Here is a 16,394-nt window from a genome sequence, read left to right as displayed (position 1 = left end):
ATTGCACTGGAAAAGGTGGGCTTCCCTGAGCAAAGTGTGGGTGCACAGCTGCTGTGGGCTCACTCAGACCAACAGATCCCTCCGTTTCCACCGCCAGGTCCCTCCCACCCTCTTCATAATCCTCACCCAAACATCCAGCTCTCCCCTGGCCTCCAGGGACCCCCTAGCCCTCTTTCTCTTCTTCCACGTGCCAATGCTCACATGCCAATGTTTATATTGCCAACCCACATCAGGCCAAACCAGAGGTGTTGAAGTGATTTTGGCAACTCCCCGAGGACAGCAGGTCCTGACTCCCCTCCAGGGACCAAGGAGGCCCCATGCCCGTCTGGCTGAGGAAGGAATTCGGGCTGTATAACTCAACAGGCATTGAGCATCTGGCCAAAAATATTCCCCTGCCGAGTGGGACGGTGCCTGCGTTCACATCCATGGGGTTTTGGCTAGAAAAACAAAGACGATTTACAGCAGTGACCATGGGGAGAATTGTCCTGAGGCACTTGGGGACGTGGTGGCCTTGCAGAGGCCTCAGGAGCTGAGCCCTAAGCAGGGGGTGAGATGCACTTCAGGCTGTAGGGACACCTATGGGGAGCCACCCCTGGTGCCACGAGGCCTCCTCCTGGGATGGGATGTCCTGTCCTGCCCTGGAGATGTCCCATCCTGTTCCTGGGGTGAGCTGTCCTGCATTTTGGCTGTCCTGGCCTGCTCCTGGGGTGTCCTGGCCTGGTGTCACGGGCAGGAGCACATCAAGGTGCAAAAGTCAGCGCCGTTTTCTCGAGGAGGGTGAGAAGCTGCCCCCATTCCCAACAAACACTAACCACCCTGAAGACCTTTCCTTGCTGCCAATGCCACATCCTGGCCACTCTTTAAGGAAAAAACTCAGCTTTTGAGGAGCCCCAGAGCTGCTAAACCTCCCCAGCACGTCCCATTTTCTGCTCTCCCCCTTGACAGGCCTCAATCCTCCTGCTGGTCCCAAGAAGGTGGTGGGACAGGGCGAGACCCAACCATGCCCGGTGGACCAGAGCCAGTCCCCATGTCTTGGCTCTAGCTCACATTTTAAAACTTGTGTTTCTGGGACATCCGTGTCAGTGAGTTTCTTGCTTTGGTGTGTGCTGTATAGAGAAATAAAACCATTGTCCATTTGCAGTGTGATGGTCTCATTGGTGCCTCCCCAACGTGGTGCTGAGCCATGTACCATCTCCATGGCTCTTTCAGGTCCTCCAGGACATCCATCAGCGCCACGTCACAGCCACAGCATCTCTGGGGACTTTTTTGCCATGTAACAACTGCTATGCCTATTTTAGGTAGGGGAAACTGAGGCACACAGCAGTCCTATCTCCCAGCACACTCCCCTCTGGCAGCAGGACCTAGTCCCATAGGGGGTCTGGGAGAGCTCCAGGCCCTACACCGTGGGTGTTTTGGGGCCAAGATGTGGGATGCTGCAAAATTCAGGCACGGCCAGGGGAGCCACATTGCTTTTGTGGCTCTGGAGCTGCCCTGGAGCTGGGACAGCCTGGCTTTCTCGTGGTACCAATGCTGGAGAAGCCATCCCAGCCCCGGGACGTTGCCCTGAGGCAGGAGCCCCAGCCTGCAACTCCTCTCCATCCCCAGGCGATACAGGAGATTCAACGTATGCATTCAGAGAATTGGGGCAGAGAATAGGAATCAATTTCCAGTCCTGAAAGTTGCAAAGAAATTTGTAAAAATTAACATCAGCGTTTTCTTTTTTTTTTTTTTCATTAAAAATAACCAACTCAGATTAACCCAGATACTCCCCCCAAACAAACATTTGAACGTCTTCTGAATTTGCAGAAAGTGCAAAAAGACAAGAGAGACCTCACAGGAAAAGCTAAATGAGGATTTAAAAGGCTAAAGAAAGTTCGGGCTCCCCAGGAGCAAGTCCTTCAAAGCACCTCATTGCCTCACACCGCAGTCCCTCGGGGGCAGCAACACCTGAGAACTTGGCCCACAGGTGGAGCAGGAGCCAGGAGGGAGCCTGGTGAGAGCGAGCCCAGCTCCACCTGCTATAAAAGCCCCCAGCACAGGGGCCAGGGGTGCTGTCAGTGAGGTGGGCTTGGGTTTTTGTGAGGAGCCTTGGTGGGGCAGAGATATGGTGAGTAGTTGTGGGGTCTTGGGTTTGTTTTCTGGTGGCTCTGCTTGGTCCTCTCCAGCTCTGCAGGAGACTGGAGCTGGAGGAAGCTTCCTTTCTTCTTGCTAGGTGTCTTGTCTGTGGATGGGGGTTTTCCTTGGGGGAAAGTGGCTGTGGGTTGGGGGCAGCACATGAGACCTGGAGGAAGGGCTCCTGGGGTGCTCAGCTGGTGCCTGGGGAGGTTTCTAGGGCTGGGTTGGGTTTGCAAGCCTCATATCTTCCTCCTCCTCACCTGGGGAGGGCTCCCCTGCTGCTGCTGCCGCCTTCAGACCTGCAAATATCCCCTGTGTGAGGGCACCCCCAAAGGATGTGGGGCTGGTGGCTGGATGGGACTAAGCTGGGTGTCCCTCTGGTGCTGCTGTGGGGCTGGGGCAGACCTGGAGAAGGGGGTGATGCTCTGGTCTTGGGGGAGATGGGTTCAGCACCCCTGTGCTGGGCCTGGTGTGGGGGCTGTTGAGGCTGGGGCTGTGCTAGGGTTCCAACCCCATGTCCTGTCCAGGCCCCAACTAAAAGCACATGGTGAGGGCAGGCTTTGGGAAAGTTTTAGATAAGCTTACTTACCTTAAACATCTTGCGGGCTGGGACTTCTCCAGTTAGATATTTGTGTTTTCTTCTACTAACCCTCTGTGGATATCTCTAGTCCAGTCTCTTTGTACCCAAAAGCTTGACTTTTTTTTTATAGTCTCCTGTGTCAAGGAGTTCAACAGCTCCCTATACGCTACTTAAGGTCTCTCTTAGGCTCAAGCCATGAGCAGTTGCTTCACAGGGCAATGGCTAGGTCTTGTCTAGAGAAGGTGAATAACTAGTCCCTGCTCCTCAGTCCTTGGATCCCCTCCAGCCAGCAGCTCCTGCATGGCTGCCTTTAATCTAAAGGGAGATGAGGAACTGCTCTGCAAGTCAACATGTGGAGCCCAACAGCGAGGGGCCTCTCCCGGCAGTGGTCTTCTACAGCTGCCCATCTGGATGGGGAGGCCAGCCTCTACCTCCAGAGGTCCCTTCCAACCTTCCCCTCTCTGTGGTGGGGGAAAGTGTTTGGACCAAGGCTGGCTGGGCAGGATCATGCCCTCCTCCCCGGCTGGGAGCACTAGGTGAAGCATCTGGGAAGGCTGCAGTGCCCTGCCTTCTGCCCCAAGGCAGGGTGAAGGGGAACCACGAGCAGCTCGACTCGGCAGCCTTGGCGTGCTGCAGATCCAGCAGCTCTGCTCTGCATCCAGCTCCTGGGAACGGGGCTGTTGTGCAATGTAATGACAGCCCTGGGATGCATGGGGACCTACCACAAAGCCCTAATCTCTGCATCTGATCTGCCTTGGTGGGAGGTTGCAACATCTCTCTGAAGGGCTAACGCGTAGTTTGTGCTAGGTCAGTATCTCTTGGGTGCCTACTGTGGAGAAAATGTCCTGGCTGCCACCAAGCTGGGATGATGTCCTTCTTATACGTAGGCTCTGGGCCATATGCTACATAAAGACACCCAGAAAAGCCAGCTTTTGCCTTATTCCTCAGTGCACACTCATAACCTCCTCCTCTCTCCACTCCCAATGCAGAGGGAGTGCATTTCTATTCACATTGGCCAGGCTGGTGTCCAGATGGGCAATTCCTGCTGGGAACTGTATTGTCTGGAGCACGGGATCCAGCCAGATGGCATCATCTCCTCCGAGGCATCCTCAGGGCGAACAGACTCTTCCTTTGGGACCTTCTTCAGTGAGACAGGCTCAGGGAAGCACGTGCCCAGAGCAATATTTGTTGACTTGGAGCCTACTGTCATTGGTAAGTGGTGGAAGGTCCCCAGCCCTCCTACTGGGGGGGGTGGGAGGGTGTCACCTTCTCTGATCTGGCATGCACTGTTGGCCATCTAAACTCCTGGTGAGGCTACTAGCTTCTATATGAAATTGCATCTAAACAAATGCGAATAATCTGGCGGACAATGCTCGTGACAACCATGAAATTGTCAACCTGATCTCAACTTCTTCCAGATGGGATCAGGACTGGGACCTACCGCACACTCTTCCACCCGGAGCAGCTCATCAGTGGCAAAGAAGACGCTGCCAACAACTATGCTCGGGGCCACTACACCATTGGGAAGGAGATCATCGACCCTGTTGTTGATAGGGCTCGTAAAATGGTAACAATGCTATGAAGGGTCTCCTGCATTAGCATTCTGTTGTTGCCTTGGCCATCAAGGGAGGCAATGGTGTGGGTGCATCTTTGGCAGATTGACCTGGAACAGCACAATGAGATGCATGTGGGTGTATGTTGCCCTTGTTGGAACATGAGGGGAAAACAAGAGGTAACATGCACCCAGCTTATGCAGGAGAACAAGCAGCTGTGGCTTAAATGTCCAGGCAAGATGGAGATGGGTTTCCCTTATGGGTGTAGTATCTGCTGGGTCAGTCCTGAGTTGGTCTCCAGTAGTTCAACTCAAAAGGCAGCTGTTGTGGTACTTAGCTGTCTGGCGATCACAAATGAACATCTTATTGCAACCAGTGCTACAGATCAGCTTCTGGCTGGTGTTTTCCCCTAGGCATCTCCTTCCCTGTGCAGCTGCCCTTGAAGGGTAAGGTTTTGTGCCTATATAAGTTCAGAAGTGCTGGGATAGCACTAAGATATGCTTGATTTGGGTAGAACTCCTAAGTGGCCTTCAAAGGCTTCCTTATTTTCTTGACTCCTAACATTAGGAGTCTGTCCCCAAACATCATTCAGGCCAGGCGCCAATCTCAACAATGACAAAAAAAAAAAATAAAAGGATTTGTGTTTAACAGACTTCTTCTGTTAGAAGTGGAAGTTGTTAAAGCAGTAGTAAACAACCTGGCCTTAAACTTGATGCTGAATGCAGTACTTAAGCTTAATTTAAGTCCAAGGAGGCCAAAAGAACTCTAGTAACTTGGTGTCCTGGCTCTTTCCCTGGTGCTACAGGCTGACCAGTGCAGCGGCCTCCAAGGGTTCCTGGTCTTCCACAGCTTTGGGGGAGGCACAGGCTCGGGGTTCACCTCCCTCCTCATGGAGCGGCTCTCTGTGGAGTACAGCAAAAAGTCCAAGCTGGAGTTTTCCGTGTACCCAGCCCCGCAGGTCTCCACAGCGGTGGTGGAGCCCTACAACTCCATCCTCACCACCCACACCACCCTGGAGCACTCGGACTGCTCCTTCATGGTGGACAATGAGGCCATCTATGACATCTGCAACCGCAACCTGGACATCGAGCGTCCCACCTACACCAACCTCAACAGGCTCATTGGGCAGATCGTCTCTTCCATCACAGCCTCCTTGAGATTTGATGGTGCCTTGAACGTTGACCTGACTGAGTTCCAGACCAACCTGGTGCCTTACCCGCGGATACACTTCCCGCTCACAACCTATGCGCCCATCATCTCGGCAGAGAAAGCCTACCACGAGCAGCTGTCGGTGCCGGAGATCACCAATGCTTGCTTTGAGTTCTCCAACCAGATGGTGAAGTGTGACCCGCGCCGTGGCAAGTACATGGCGTGCTGCCTGCTGTACCGGGGTGACGTGGTGCCCAAGGACGTGAACGCTGCCATCGCGGCCATTAAAACCCGCCGGTCGATCCAGTTTGTGGACTGGTGCCCCACAGGCTTCAAGGTGGGTATCAACTACCAGCCACCCACGGTGGTGCCTGGGGGGGACCTGGCCAAGGTGCAGCGTGCTGTCTGCATGCTGAGCAACACCACGGCCATCGCTGAGGCGTGGGCCCGCCTGGACCACAAGTTTGACCTGATGTATGCCAAGCGTGCCTTTGTGCACTGGTACGTGGGCGAGGGCATGGAGGAGGGGGAGTTCTCGGAGGCCAGGGAGGACCTGGCTGCCCTGGAGAAGGATTATGAGGAGGTTGGAAGGGACTCAGCAGATGGAGAAGAGTTTGAATAACATCTGTGGGGAAGCAGCTTGGATTGTGAGTAGGTCTTGTATTTTTGTCCTGCGATTCCTTCCAGAGAAGGGAATTGCGGACTTGGTCTGAGAAAGTGTGACTTGGAAACTATAGCTTGGCTAAAAGCAACCCTTTGGTCAAGGTTTGTGTATGCACAAATTTGGCTAAATAAATGGTGACCAGCAGAAACATCTCCTGTCTTGGTGTGCCACCAAAGTTGCTCTTGGTGGGATGGGAGGGGGTTTTTCTGCCTTGGCTGCTGCAGCCCTACCGGGGGCTTTCACACCTGGTGATGCTGAGCTTTTCCCTGCAGACTGGGGCAGGTGACAGCAGGATGTGAGCCACCTCCCCAGCAGGGAAACTACTGGGCTAAGATGAACACTGGGATAGCAATCCTACTCAGGCACTGGCTGCCTGTGGCTTCTCCCTGTCCAAAACACTGCTGGCTCTGGGCTTTCCAGCTTGCAGCCCTCTCCGAGGCAGTGGGATCAGCTTTCTCCAGTCCCCCACCACCACACAGAGCCCTGCTAAAGCAATCCATGTCTGGCTGCCAGGGCTGGGCTTGCCTGCAAGTCTAATTTTGAGTCTGGAGATGAGAATTCAAATGATCCAGCTGTCTGTTGGCCCCTCCAAATGCATCTGACCCACGTCCTAGCTCATGCTTGGCACCAAAGCATGGAGCTGTCTCCTCAGTTAGACTTCTTTCCTCTTGTGCTGGGTGAGGGCTGCCCCCCAGGCACAACAGCACAGTCCCTGTGAACAGGTAATGAGTTGGAAAAATGGGTTTTAACTTGATCTCTGCAGATCCCCGGACTGAGGCAGGTTATTACTCTGCTGGGGAGTCTCCTCCCAGCAAGTGATCCAAGACAAAGAGCTGGCTGGGATGCAGCAGGGAAGCTGGATCTGCACTCGGGCTGTAATTGAAGGGCTGACAGTGTTGGCTCTGGGTTGCACTGGAGGAAAGTTTAAACAACCTGAGGTGGGGGGGAAGAGTTGTTATTAGAAGCTGTCTCCACTTGCCATTACTCAGCTGGACTCCAAGGGGTGGCAATCTCCCAAGGACAACACGGGGGGAGCTCCCGGGGGTTGTCTCACCTCCAGCTGCCCTCTGCCTGGGGGAGTGAGGCTGTTTGGGCTGGCAGGGTTGGGAAGGAGCTCTCCTGGAGCTCCCAGGCCTCCAGATGCAGCTTCATGTGCTGGTTAATGCCACCCTGTTGCAAAGGGTACGTGCAGACCCCAAGGTGATGCTCAAACCCACCACAGCACCAAAAGGGGAGAAAGCAGAAAGATGTACAGGCAAGCAGCAGGTGCAATGCCAGTTGTCTTCCCTGTGTGGGTATTTGGCTGGGAGTGATGGTAGCTTGCTTATTTTTGGAGCCTTGTCTTCTGCTCAGTTCAGACATCCTGGTGTAGGGGTCCTGTTTTGGGGTTTGTGGTCAGCAAGCAGCTGCAGGAAGGAGAAACAGCAGCTGAACCAAGTCTGGTGGCCTGAGACCATCATTTTTATGACTGTGGAGGAGCTTAACCTTTAAGGACCTGTTGAACCCTTTTCATGGGACAAGGAGTGATGGCTTTAAGGTAAAAGAGGGGAGATTTAGATCAGATGTTAGGAAGAAATTCTCCACTCAGAGGGTGGTGAGCCCCAGGCTGCCAGAGGAGCTGTGGCTGCCCCATCCCTGGGGGTGCCCGAGGCCAGGCTGGATGGGGCTGGGGGCAGTCAGGCACAGTGGTGGTGATGAGGTGAGACAGTTTCTCTCCCATCTGAACACATGCAGAAGACCAGCCCCACAAACTCTGCCCCTGGGGGCCACACACATCTCCACAGCAGCCCCAGACACAGCTCTTGGCTCACCTGGGGCAATGGGGTGGAAGCAAGAGGCAGCTGGTGTTGCTAGAATCAGGGTTGTGTGGCCACAAGGGAGAGAGATGGTGCCCAAAACCTTGTGAGAAGTCAGTGGTGAAGCTCTGCAGGCACTGCTCAGCATCCTTGCTGCAGGATGCTGACAAACTTCACCCCACCACCTTGATCTACCCCTACTGCCCTGGCTAATTAGGTGATGAATGGAGCAATGCACTGGGCATCCCAATCCTGAGAGCTGCTCCATGCGTTGCTGGCCAGAGGATGCTCTTTTTGTGGCCACCCTTCCCCCTCAGTGCACAAGTAGAGAAAATACAGCTGAAGCCACACAATGAAGGGTGTAACACTCTTGAAAGAAGGGCTGTAGGCTTGTTGAGAAGACAAAGCATCACCTATGCCCGTCATGGCAATCATATTGCTTTCCCAAAAGTCATGATATCAGTCCCCCCATAAGGAAAATCCTTCCTGGCCCTCCCTCCCTGCATTTGTGGGAGGGCCTGAGCAGGGTTGTGCTGATGGATGTGCCCAAGTAATTAATTGCAGTAATAAATAACCTCTCCAATTACATCAGCCCTGGTGCTGTGCTAATTGCTTTCCAAGCTGCAGGAGTGCAGCTGTGCTCCTCTGGGCTGGCTCATGATTCCAGGCAGGAGCGATGCTCACCCAGATGAGCTTTTTGGGGAAATTTAACCAGCAACTTCCAGCCCTGCCTGCCAGGAGTGGAGCCACCAGCAAAAGGTGGCCAGCCCTCTAGACCATGCCTGGAAACATCCCAGTGTGTTTACCTGGGGGAATAGCGCCAGAAGTCATCTTTGGTCTTTTCAGAAGGCATCTTCGGTCTTTTGGCTCCCAGCTTTGAAATGAAAGGTGGATGTGTGGCTGTGGCATGCAAACATGAACTCTAATGCAACAGACATGAACAAACTCAATTCAGCATAGAGCAACAGGATTATAAACACTCCCTCTCCATATCTTATCAGGGGCACCTCAGTGCTTTTCCTCCTGAGTCACCCCAGCACCTGCCCCTGGCTCCTCAGGGCAGACTCCAAGCCCAGGCACGTGGGGCTGATTTCACACTCCAGAAAGTGGGACTCCTTCAGGCCCCCAGGAAGCTTTGTCAGAGCTGGGGAGGTGGCAAAAACCCACCCAAATGGTGCTCTCCCCACTGCAGGACTGGTCAAACTGGGGGTTGTGTGCCTGCTCCCAGCCCCAGCTTCTCCAGGCTGCTCTTGGAGGTGATGTGAGCAGCATCCAGCTTCTGACAGGCAAGTTCTGGCAGGATATAGGACATTTCCCACACAGCAGCAATTACAGTCAATAATGCTCGGAGTTAACCTACCCAGAGCACCCCCTTACCGGCATTCACTGTTTCCCCAAAGGCACCATCCACACAGTAGGGACCTCCACGTACAAACAACCCAATTAAATCCAGAGAGCTCAGAGCAAAAAAAAAAAAGTCTTTATTCAAATACAAAAGACAGTTGCATAGAAGTGTACTGGTACATTTCTCATTAAAAGGTGCTTTTGCAGTAAGAGCCAGAGCAAGAGTTTGCCATTTCAACCAAAGCAGGCAGCTTGCGACATTCCCCTGGACTAAAAACCAGGATCCTCTGCCCAGGCAGGATGTGTCCCCAGCACTGAGCCAGGCACCTATTCAGCTTCACTCATCGATAAACAGCCGTGTGACAAAGCTCGAGACACCCATGCTACAGAAGTGCACTAGGAGCACGTAGACTAGGCAAGCAGAAAAGGCATAATACTTCAAACAGTAGCGGTGAGGTTCAGGACAGTCCTTTGGCACCTCCAGGCACTCAAGACCAGTTTAGCCTGATGACAGATAGTTTATATTTCATCTGAGGTTTGGCTTCATTAAGAACAGACAGGAGTTTGTTAGTACTCATCCTCATCGGCCTCATCCTCTTCTCCATCTGCTGAGTCCCTTCCAACCTCCTCATAATCTTTCTCCAGGGCAGCCAGGTCCTCCCTGGCCTCCGAGAACTCCCCCTCCTCCATGCCCTCGCCCACGTACCAGTGCACAAAGGCGCGCTTGGCATACATCAGGTCAAACTTGTGGTCCAGGCGGGCCCAGGCCTCGGCGATGGCCGTGGTGTTGCTCAGCATGCAGACAGCACGCTGCACCTTGGCCAGGTCCCCCCCGGGCACCACCGTGGGCGGCTGGTAGTTGATACCCACCTTGAAGCCTGTGGGGCACCAGTCCACAAACTGGATCGACCGGCGGGTTTTAATGGCCGCGATGGCCGCGTTCACGTCCTTGGGCACCACGTCGCCCCGGTACAGCAGGCAGCACGCCATGTACTTGCCACGGCGCGGGTCACACTTCACCATCTGGTTGGAGAACTCAAAGCAAGCGTTGGTGATCTCCGGCACCGACAGCTGCTCGTGGTAGGCTTTCTCTGCCGAGATGATGGGCGCATAGGTTGTGAGCGGGAAGTGTATCCGCGGGTAAGGCACCAGGTTGGTCTGGAATTCAATCAGGTCAACGTTCAAGGCGCCGTTAAATCTCAAGGAAGCTGTAACGGAGGAGACGATCTGCCCAATGAGCCTGTTGAGGTTGGTGTAGGTGGGACGCTCGATGTCCAGGTTGCGGTTGCAGATGTCGTAGATGGCCTCGTTGTCCACCATGAAGGAGCAGTCCGAGTGCTCCAGGGTGGTGTGGGTGGTGAGGATGGAGTTGTAGGGCTCCACCACTGCCGTGGAGACCTGCGGGGCCGGGTACACGGAGAACTCCAGCTTGGACTTCTTGCTGTACTCCACAGAGAGCCGCTCCATGAGGAGGGAGGTGAACCCCGAGCCCGTGCCTCCCCCAAAGCTGTGGAAGACCAGGAACCCTTGGAGGCCGCTGCACTGGTCAGCCTGCAGTGGAATAATGCATTTTTACCTCTCTGTTAAGGACTCTCCCATATGACATAGTAATAAATGCTGCTTGGAGAACTTACTGAGAAGTAGCTAAACAAAACCTAATTCTACCTTGAGTACATCCAACCCCTAGAATAGATCCATTCCTATCACCCTACAAAAGATGAATAAGTAGACATGTGTTAATCAACTTCAGGATCTCCATAGAGCTACCATAGGTAGTTCTGCGTCATCAAATGGAAACTGAGGAACTTGCCCAGAGTTATCAGCCAAATGCACATCTCAGTACCTGAGAGTAGACAGGAGGCAGTACGTGGGTCCTAGACCCTTGGGAGACATCTCAAAAGCACTTCAGCTGCATGCAACCATGTACAGCATTACAAACTTTCCTTGCTCTTATCAAGCATGGAGTTTGGTCTTGCCAGCCCACTGCAGTTTGCCCGATTGGAATTAATCTCTGCAGTTGCACAACGGGAATGTGGCCTCCTTGAGGTCAAAAGTCCTTCTCTTTCACTTCTTACATCTAGCACTGCCCCATTCCCATTCCAACCCCCCATACATGTATGATATGTAGCAACCCTTGCTTTACGTGAAGATATACAGAATCAGATGGCCCACTCACAGCAGCAGCCACTTTTGAGCTCAGATACAGGGGTTTTTTTTCTTCAAAGACTATTACTCCGAAACCCAAAGCTTAATCGCATGGTCCACAGTGTGCTATTTTCAGAGGAAGACCACCTTTTTCCTTACCATTTTGCGAATCCTGCTGAGTACAGTGTCTATAATCTCCTTCCCAATGGTGTAGTGGCCACGGGCATAGTTGTTGGCAGCATCCTCCTTGCCGCTGATGAGCTGCTCCGGATGGAAGAGCCCATGGTAGGTCCCAGTCCGGATCTCGTCTACAGGGAAGGGCAGTCATGGAGAGCAGCACACAGTTACAGGTTGTGGATATTCATGTGGCAGAGTAAAACGGGTAATAAAATCCCCTAGGAACCCATGTGAGATGAGGCTACACACACACAGTAACAGTTACAGCACGGTTAGTGCAGACTGGGGATCACAGCAAGGGTCAGAATAATTCTGTCCAGGCCCTACTCCTCCACCTTCCCCTAGCATCCACCTTGAGATCCTGACATAATTTGGCTTTAAAGATTTAGGATGCTCCCTATGCTTCCAACACTGGTGTAGGCCTACAGTTACCACATGCTTATGCTCCTGCTTGTCGCAGGAGGCTCGAAGCACGGCCTCCACCGCCTGCCCTACAGCACACCAAAGAGAAGACAGGGTGCCTTCAGCGCCGACGTTTCCCCTATATTCATCCCACCCAGCTAACGAAGATAGGATTAGGAGCAATTTCTCTAGGCTCCACACAGTCAGTGAGTTTGAGACACCTCCAGAGGTTATTCAGACCCACTCAAACTCAGTGTTGGATATTTCATTTTCATTCATTTCATATTCTGTTGGCTTGCTTACTCAGATCCCAATTTAGTGCCTTGACTAGGTACCTAAAAATTAAATGGAACCAAACAGAAGTCTACATTCCTTCCACTAGTTGAAATAGCGAGTCACACATCCGAGATGGTAAGACAGGAACACATTCACCCCCAGGAGAGGCCTAGGAGACAGGAGCAGGTTAGATGCACAGCCTAAGTGGATGCAGGTGACTGGGAGTCATTTCCACCAGTTTCTTGAGGAAAAGAACTTGAATAGGAAGGTATTGTGAATCAAATTAAAACATCAAATTGAGTCAACCCCCCAGAGATCACTAATGGAGCTGGGGGAAGTAGCAAACTTGCAGCAGCAAAACATACAGCTTCCACAGAACTTGTAGCACCCATCTGCCCACAGAAGCTTCAGAGGAAGCCTTGGCCAGATGTGGAACAAGTCCTAGGATGTGGTAATTCACCCTGTGGTGTATTACTGAGGTTGATAAACCCACACCTCTTCACACCTGTGAGGATCCTGCTTAAGACAGCAGGCCTCTTAAGAAGAGGGACGAGCTGAGGACAGGTATTAGGGATAACGGGTCTGTCCCTCCCAGATCCGTTTGGAAAGGCAGCCCCCAGCCAAGTTCTGCTGGCTGGAGACTTTTTACCACAGCAGAAGAGAGTGGGAGCTACTGGACAATGATCCAGGCCCCAGTAAGAAAGGCGAGGAGTTCCTCTGACGACGAATGACGATACCACAACACCCGCTATTACCAATGACGGTGGGCTCCAGGTCTATGAACACCGCCCGGGGCACGTGCTTCCCAGACGCCGTCTCACAGAAGAAGGTCTCAAAAGACGAATCCACTTGTTCGGCCTCCGGCTCCACGGGTTTCGCCACCTTGGGGCCGGGAATGGTCCCATCGGCCTGGATGCCGTGCTCGAGGCAGTACAGCTCCCAGCAGGCGTTGCCCATCTGCACGCCCGCCTGCCCGATGTGGATGGAAATGCACTCCCTCTGCAAGGGGAAACGGCGCGTTAAGGCAATTTTTAGACATCCTGCGGCTTAACTTTAAGCCCCTGTGGCTCTCGTTGGGGCCGTTCGCTGATTAGGGAAGCAGGCGGCTTCCGCCCACCGCTGGGAGCTGGAGCGAGGATCAAACCATGACCCACAGGCGTAGCATCCCTAGGAAGGGCTTGCCCGGCCTGAGGCAGGGGGAAGGAAGGAAGGAAGGAGGTGATGGGCTTCATGCTGAGGCAGGAAGCAGCTGAGCACCGCTGGCTCCTTCTGGAGCAGTGCTCACCTGGTCCCACCATGGAGCCTGGTGGCCGCCGATCCCCTGGGGGTCAGGACCTAGGGATAACAACTCCGGGCTCCAAAACACTTCTACACCAAGCAGGGAGAAGCCAAAAGCTTGGAGTCACACCAGGAAACAAAGCTGGAAGACAGCAGCAGTTGCCCAGGGCCAGAACAAGGGCAGGCCAACAGCCGAGGAGAGGCTCAGAGTCTCCATTTACGCAGGTCACCCTCCAGGAGCCTCCAAACAACCTCCAGGGATGTGTTGGAGGTACCAGCACCTTCTGGAGACTCTCTGGGGACTTCTGATGGTTGCACGCTTCCCTCGGTAATTGGCACCTCCGCTGTTTCCACCTCCCCGAGATCAAAGTGCTGCTGCAGCGCCAGCTCCCCAGGGGATCCCATTAAAGGGTGCTGGAGATCCCACCCAGGCACGGTGAGCAGTACCATTGCTCCTGGTGGTGATGGAGAGGATGCTTTGCATGTGTACACCCCTAAACGTGACCACCCGGCCAGAGGGACCTTGTCCCTTGAAGGTACAACCCTCTACGCCACACTAGAGGGTCCTGAGCACCAACTGTTCTTGGCCATGAGAAGCCATCAGGACGCAACACGACTTTTCCCCTCTTTGCCTCCATGCACGGACGTGCCAAGAGGTTTCTCAGCACTCAAGCTGAGCCCAGCGGCCACCACGTGTCCAGGCCATCTGCCACAAAGCTGGACACCAACTGTCCAAGCCTCCCTTCGCCACCGCAGAGGGACACCGAGCCCTCCACCCACAGCTGGCGGAGCACAGCTGAACCCCGCTCCAGGCTGAGCCCGCCAGCGCTGCTGGGCGGGGAGGCCGCGTGCAAGTCCTCCCTCTCCGAGCTGATATTTGCACTATTTGGGAAATGCTGCCTGCCATTCGCCCATCCCTCCCAGCAAGATGGTTGCAATAGCTCCTCGCCAGGGTTTGCAGGGGTCAGCGGCACAGCCCTGTCGGGGGCACGGGCCGGGACAGCTGCTCCGCTCACCATCCTCTCCCAGTTTGCTGGTCCCAGCACCTGCTGCAGGGGGGCACTGCCGTTTTCAGCCCAGAGCCCAGGGAAGGGCGGGGGGAAGAGAAGAAAAGAGAAAGAAAAGAGGGGCCTGCTAGAAGGAAGAAAGCATAGATCACATTCTACAACTTTTTTTTTCTTTAAACCCTCCCCATATATGCTGGAAGGGCTTTTTTTTTCCCCCCCTTTTTTTTTCCTGAGATTCCAGATCTCCAACTTTTGCCCTCTGCATCAAGATAAATTGCGTTTTACCGACTCTGGCCATAGGCAGCCTATTGTTGTCCAGCTGATTTTCCCATTGGAAATACCATGGGAATGTTTAACTGTTTTATAACCGGGACAGACTCTAGAAGTCACGGGATAAAAGGAAAAAGTTCAAAAGCTGGCTCGCTAGGAGTTACTTTGAAGTTTTCTTTCACTTGCAACACGCAAAAGGACATCATCAGATTTTCCAACAAGTCGCTCTTTTGCATTCACAAGAGGGTGACAGTTGTGTTACTCTTCACAAAAAGTTTCAGCCAGAGTAGGCAGGTCTGCAAGTTTTTTAGTAACCAGATCAATCCCCTTCAGTTTCACAGCTGCAAACTCTTTAGGGCAAAGATTCAATTAAAAAAAAAAAATAAACCTAGAAGGAAGGGGGACTTTATTCATTTAATAAATAATCCCAAGGGTTTGTAGCAGACAAAGGCAACATGGCAGCTCACTCCTAAGGAAAAAAACCCTAAAGGTCTCTGCAAGTTGCACCAGATCCCTGTGGCAGTGTGAGAGTTGAAGTGTTAAACTCGGGAAAAGGGCCAGCGGTGCCAAACTTCAGGCTTTGTTCTACCCCACAGTTGCGTTTCAAGATATGCTGGTTCCCCCCCCCAAAAAAAAAAAAAAAAAAGAAAAACCCAACTTGCATTAGAGAGCCAGGCACTTTGCAACTCTACAGACCCCATCTCAGGAGCTGCAAATTCAGAGGGAAAAAGCAGCAAGAGACCACTTTGCTGTTCTGCGAGCAAGTCCCTCACTTTTCCCTTATAAGGAGCAAAGTTTGAATCAATAAGCCATAAGCTAATCAGCAATTAAATAAAGCCGGTTGGAATTAACATCCCCAAGAGACAGGAGAGAAAGAGAGCAAGCAAGCTGTTCAGCTCCGTGCGCTTGGAAAATCCACAGCCTACACTTTAAGTTTAGGCTAATACAAATATAAGGCATGCGCTTACCATGATGAGACTGGAGCCTCGCTAAGATCTAAGCAAAACAGCTGCTGCCCCTGCCTCTCCCTGCAACTTTATAGCCCAGGAAGGCTTGACTCCACCTGAATATAAAGAAGCTTTCTGCTAGCTTAAAGGAGCAGAGCTCCTTTTTCCTGTGCATCCCCAGAAATAGCAAGGGATAAAATGGTCTCTTCGCGTCTGGCTGGTGCAAATTCTGTGATTAAACAGCCTGGGGTACAGTGCAGCTTTTTTCTTTTATTTATTTATATATTTTTTTTCCAAACAGCCTCAACTGGGAAAAGAAAAAAGAGAAAAAGAAGAAAAGAAAAAAAAAAAAAGAAAAAAAAAAAGTAGATGCCAAGGTTGGGCTAAAAAGAAGGAAACTCTGGGGAAATTTGAGTACCCCCACATGATTCACTTTATCCAGAAGAAACAATAATCTTCCCCTTATTGTTATCCAGAGCACTGCCATTGGTGATGTTGTATTTTGTCTATTTTCTTTTCTATTTCTGCATTCCGTATCTCAATGACCTCCTTGGCAATCCGCTGATTTTTGCACCTCTGTGGCATTAAGCTGTAGGCTCAGACCCCCCATTTTCCTTACCTGCTGGACATTTAGGGTTCATTTTTCGTTTGCCCTGCCGAGAGCTGACATAGGGACTCCGAGCCAGCTCTG

At 52.6% G+C, this 16,394-nt stretch overlaps 2 protein-coding genes across 3 annotated transcripts; one reads left to right on the top strand and one right to left on the bottom strand.

Moving 5' to 3' along the window:
• Positions 1–1,957: 1,957 nt before the first annotated feature.
• LOC310888895 (tubulin alpha-1C chain-like) lies at positions 1,958–6,800 on the top strand (the record flags this gene model as incomplete). 2 transcript variants are annotated; one of them, XM_083815919.1, is made up of 4 exons in its annotated part: positions 1,958–2,107; positions 3,685–3,907; positions 4,114–4,262; positions 5,054–6,800. In XM_083815919.1, 4 exons carry the CDS (start codon positions 2,105–2,107, stop codon positions 6,017–6,019), a joined length of 1,341 nt encoding a protein of 446 aa, XP_083672045.1. In that variant the 3' UTR covers positions 6,020–6,800. The 2 variants fall into 2 exon arrangements, with proteins under 2 accessions (XP_083672045.1, XP_083672044.1); XM_083815918.1 differs by lacking the exon at positions 1,958–2,107 and having other exon boundaries at positions 3,679–3,907.
• A 2,515-nt stretch (positions 6,801–9,315) lies between these two features.
• On the bottom strand, positions 9,316–15,882 carry LOC310895396 (tubulin alpha chain-like). The gene is made up of 4 exons (XM_083826735.1): positions 15,725–15,882; positions 12,957–13,200; positions 11,506–11,654; positions 9,316–10,752 (listed from the first exon to the last, which is right to left on the bottom strand). Exons 1-4 carry the CDS (start codon positions 15,725–15,727, stop codon positions 9,769–9,771), a joined length of 1,380 nt encoding a protein of 459 aa, XP_083682861.1. The 5' UTR covers positions 15,728–15,882; the 3' UTR covers positions 9,316–9,768.
• Between the last annotated feature and the right edge of the window lie 512 nt (positions 15,883–16,394).

This window comes from Anser anser (genome assembly GCF_964211835.1).
Source record: "Anser anser genome assembly, chromosome: 1".
Taxonomy (NCBI): domain Eukaryota; kingdom Metazoa; phylum Chordata; class Aves; order Anseriformes; family Anatidae; genus Anser; species Anser anser.
This window is presented reverse-complemented; position numbering and strand designations above follow the sequence as displayed.